This window comes from Anoplophora glabripennis, unplaced genomic scaffold (genome assembly GCF_000390285.2).
Source record: "Anoplophora glabripennis isolate ALB-LARVAE unplaced genomic scaffold, Agla_2.0 scaffold599, whole genome shotgun sequence".
NCBI lineage: Eukaryota > Metazoa > Arthropoda > Insecta > Coleoptera > Cerambycidae > Anoplophora > Anoplophora glabripennis.
This window is the reverse complement of record NW_019416675.1, coordinates 85,624-89,871: the sequence shown is the minus strand read 5'-3', so window position 1 is coordinate 89,871 and position 4,248 is coordinate 85,624. Positions and strand designations below refer to the sequence as shown.

The window sequence follows — 4,248 nt, the reverse complement described above, 5'->3', positions numbered from 1 at the left end:
GTCACCTTTCATACACGGGGCACATTCGTACAGTATGCCTGACAGAAGAACTAAACGGCGCACAAAGTCGAGTTTGCTTGTGTGCGTAGACATACCAGCCGCCATGTTGCTTGACGAATATCTAGAGTCCCTAGAATAACAGAGTCTGGCCAGTCAACCGGTTTGCCCTTCAAAATGGCGGCCGCTTGGCCGCTATACGCAGGCGCGAGCTTTAACAGCTGTTTACAGTTGTAACGGCTGTGAAATCAATGAAATTTGTTGTCATTAGTTAATTCCCCCAAAAAAATCAGTGTTTTGAAGGCCAAAAAGTCAAAAACAGTAAGTAATTTGTTATATTGTTACCGGGGATTGCATAAACAGAACAAGTATCTCAGATAAAATTCGTAATTATGAAATTATCATGAGCAAATCATGCGTCATGATTTTTACGTTTTCATCATGAGAAAATACAAGAAAAATCGTCAATTTTCGGACAAATTATCGTCAAAATTTGACGGCGATTCGTCCATAAATAATAGATTTTTTCTTTTGGGATAAAAAATTATGAAAGTGCAGAGAAATTTTCTATACATTTCTCAAATAAATTCAATGTATGGAAAATTCAAAATTTGTCCAAAATCCTGATATAGAGGAGAGGGGTGTAGATTCACCAGGGGTATACATTCGACCACCTGCAGATTTTAGCAGGTTATTTGAATTTGCCGCATAAATATCATGTTACAGTATTGGCAGTGTTGCTTAGAATTTGTTTTGATATGTGTAAGTGAGATTTAGCTAAACATTTTTTGATCAAAAATCTTCAAAATTTTATTAGTGTTAAAGGTAAGTTTTTCTCGATTTTTATTCTTGAAACTAAGTGTTATGTTATAGTCCGGTCAAACCAATATATATATTTTTCTGTGGCACTTCTTATAAAACAAGTGTGCCATGCAAATATAACCTCAAAATGTAGTGCACGTGCATTTTTCTATTTAGAAACAGAAAACAGCATATGGGGTACATTCAACCATTTAGTCAGGGGTACATTCAACCATGGTCGAATGTACCCCACAACCCACAAAAATATATAAGTGTTAATTATACATTCTCTATTATTGTTATAGATGCCTAGAACATACATTCCTAAGACAAATAGAAGAGACATAAATGAAAATGATATTAAACAGGCAGTTATTGATGTACTAAAGAAAACTAAATCCGAAAGAAATTCTGCAGAATTTAACGGGATTAAAAGATCGACACTTAAATCTAGGATAAAGAAAATGCTAAAAACAAAAACTGCAGAAGAACTTCTTGCCAAGTTTGAAGATTCTGGAAATGAATTTTCAGACGAATTACAATTTACCAGTAAATATACCGTAAAACAAGTGTTTACCAATGCTGAAGAAGATGAGCTAGTAAAATACATTAAGAAGTCGTCTGATATCCACTATGGATAAACATACAGACAAATTCGAGTATTGGCTTATGACTATGTCCAGATACTTCCAAATAGGAAGCTTCCTGAGCAATGGAGTGAAAATAAGATTGCAGGCTTAGACTGGTTAAAGTGTTTCATGAGACGTCATCCTCAATTATCTCTCAGGAAGCCCGAAAGTACCAGCATGGCAAGATCTATTGGTTTCAACAAATACAGAGTGGAGGAATTTTTTAACAATTATGAAACAGTTATGAAGAAATATAAGTTTTCTCCAAACGATATCTATAATATTGACGAAACTGGTGTGACAACGGTAATGAAAGGTGTAAAAATAGTTGCTTCCACTGGTGCAAAGCAAGTCGAGCAGATTTCGTCAGCAGAGAGAGGAGAACTTGTGACGTTTGTGGAAATAGTGAATGCTGTTGGTGGTACAGTCCCTCCTGTCTACATTTACCCAAGGATAAGAAATCCAAGTGATTACTTCATCGATGCGCCGATTGGTAGCATCGCATTAGGCAACAAATCTGGATGGATGACCACTCAACTGTTCCATGAAGTGCTTAAACATATTGTCTCTCATACTAATTGTTCTCAAGATAACAAAATTTTGATATTGCTTGACAACCATGAGTCCCATGCAAGCGTTGGAATTATAGACTACTGTCGTAATAATGGGATAGTGCTTTTGTCCTTTCCCCCTCATACCTCCCACAAGTTGAAGCCTTTGGATGTGGGAATCTATGGGTCGTTCAAGAGCAAATGTGGTGTAGCATTTAACGACTTTATGCTGAGCAATCAAGGAAAAACAATTTCTATAAAAAATATAGCACAATTAACAAATACCGCATTTCTAGCTTCATTTACACCAAGCAACATAATAAGTTCTTTAAAAAAAACCTGGAATATGGCCATTCAACAGGCTCGTATTCACCGTAGCAGATTTCCAATCTTGTTACGTAACAGACCGGCCGCCGATTCCAGAACAAGATCATGCAGATTTTGAAATTCGTCAACCCCCTATTCCAGATAACCGAAATTTTTGCACTTCCATCCACTTCAACTTCTACAAGTTCAAACTCTGCAGACACTAATAATTATGTTACACCTGCGGCATACCAGAAAACAAACGTTCTTTCTCTAGAACTCGTTCGTCCTTACCCAAAAGCTCCCATAAAAAATAATAATACGACCACTCGTCGACAAGGAAAGTCAAGAATTTACACGAGCACTCCAGAAAAAGATAAGCTAATTAGTTTCGAAAATGAGAAAAAAATCAAGAACGAAAGAATAGAAGCTACTAAGAAAAGTAAGATAATGAAATCGCTACTCACACCTCCAAAGAAAACTCTACCAAAAAAACTTTACAGAAAACAGTCAAGTTCGAGTGAGTCCGATGTCTCTGTAGAATATAATGATGGATCAAGCGATGATTGTGAACTTGATGAAATTCCGGTTTTGTCTCGGGATGATGAAATTACACTGGGAGATTTCGTAGTTGTAAGGTTTGCCACAAAATCAACTGTAGTTCATTACCTATGGGAAGTAACAAATATTTTAGATGAAGACAATTATGAAGTGAACTTCCTAAGAAGACGAGGTAACAGCTCAACTTTTTCTTTCCCACAAGTTGTAGTCATGTCTTTAGTTGAAAAGGCAGACATTTTAGGAAAATTACCTAAACCTAGTGACTCTGCAAAAACCGCAAGAACATCAAGTCTATTTAAATTTAATTATAATTTTGATAGTATCTGTTTTAAATAATGTCGATTTCTACTTTCATTTTTGGTTTTCCAGAAGTCTTAGTTGTATTTTTTAAAAATAAACTTGTTGAATACTCTTATAACCATTTTATTTATTATTTTTTAAATACTGGTTGAATCTACCCCACCTACTGGTTAAATCTACCCCATAGGTGGGGTAGATTCGACCAATTGCTAAATTTTCAGAAAAATATTTTCCTATATTACTATCAATATTTATTAACGGATCTATGCTTTTAAAATGCAGACGACCAAGTTAACTTTATGTTGTGTAGTATACAGTTGACAAAACTTGCTCCGTCTTTCTGTACCCCCATCATTTTACAAATTTGGTCGAAAGTACCCCCCTCCCCTACTTTTTTCTAATTCCATAATTTTCTTGAATATCTTAATTTTTTTTTAATTTAAAAATTCATTTGAATTGAAATATTTTTCTAAAATTGCAAACTTTTTTTCACAAATAAAAAAATGTTTTTAGAAGTTAAAAAATTTGTTTAGAAATTACTTAATTTTCAAAAGTATTCTCATTCCCTTAAAATTTGATTATTTTTTGCAATTCAATTTTACGTAATAATACTTTTAATATATAAATATACATATAATAATGGAACATATATTTCTATCTTATATAAACAATATTGTTTTCTTTTCACAATAGCAGGTTGGAAAAGCGATACATATATTTCACATTTGCAAATTTTGCAAGTATGTGTGATACCTGAAAAATTTTTAATAATTATTTACATCTACAAATATGTACATTTATTTTATAAATTTTAAATTCAATAAAAAATACAAAATGTCTACATTTGTAGAACAATTTTTTTGTGAAACTTATTTATTTTGTCAATTTTTGTGTACCACTTCAGAAAATGGAAAAGGAAAACATTTTTCTCTATTCTCCTCCTCTTTTGGTATTTATGATACGTGTTGGACAATCAAGTTTTAAATTTAAAGGTTTTCTTCTTTTTTTCAATCTTATTCAAATTTTTGTATTGTCAATTATGCAACGCAATATTAAATATAATGGAGAATTTTTGCATAAGTACAGTAACCTCCAGTAAATCA

At 33.1% G+C, this 4,248-nt stretch overlaps 1 protein-coding gene across 1 annotated transcript; it reads left to right on the top strand.

Moving 5' to 3' along the window:
• The first annotated feature begins 1,604 nt into the window (after window positions 1-1,604).
• LOC108911099 (jerky protein homolog-like) lies at window positions 1,605-2,423 on the top strand. Its single transcript, XM_018715933.1, has one exon. The coding sequence runs from the start codon at window positions 1,605-1,607 to the stop codon at window positions 2,421-2,423; it is 819 nt and encodes a 272-aa protein (XP_018571449.1).
• The last annotated feature ends 1,825 nt before the right edge of the window (window positions 2,424-4,248 follow it).

Excerpts from the sequence above, each read along its gene's own strand:
- LOC108911099 (XM_018715933.1), top strand. The coding sequence starts at position 1,605 with ATGGCAAGATCTATTGGTTTCAACAAATACAGAGTGGAGGAATTTTTT.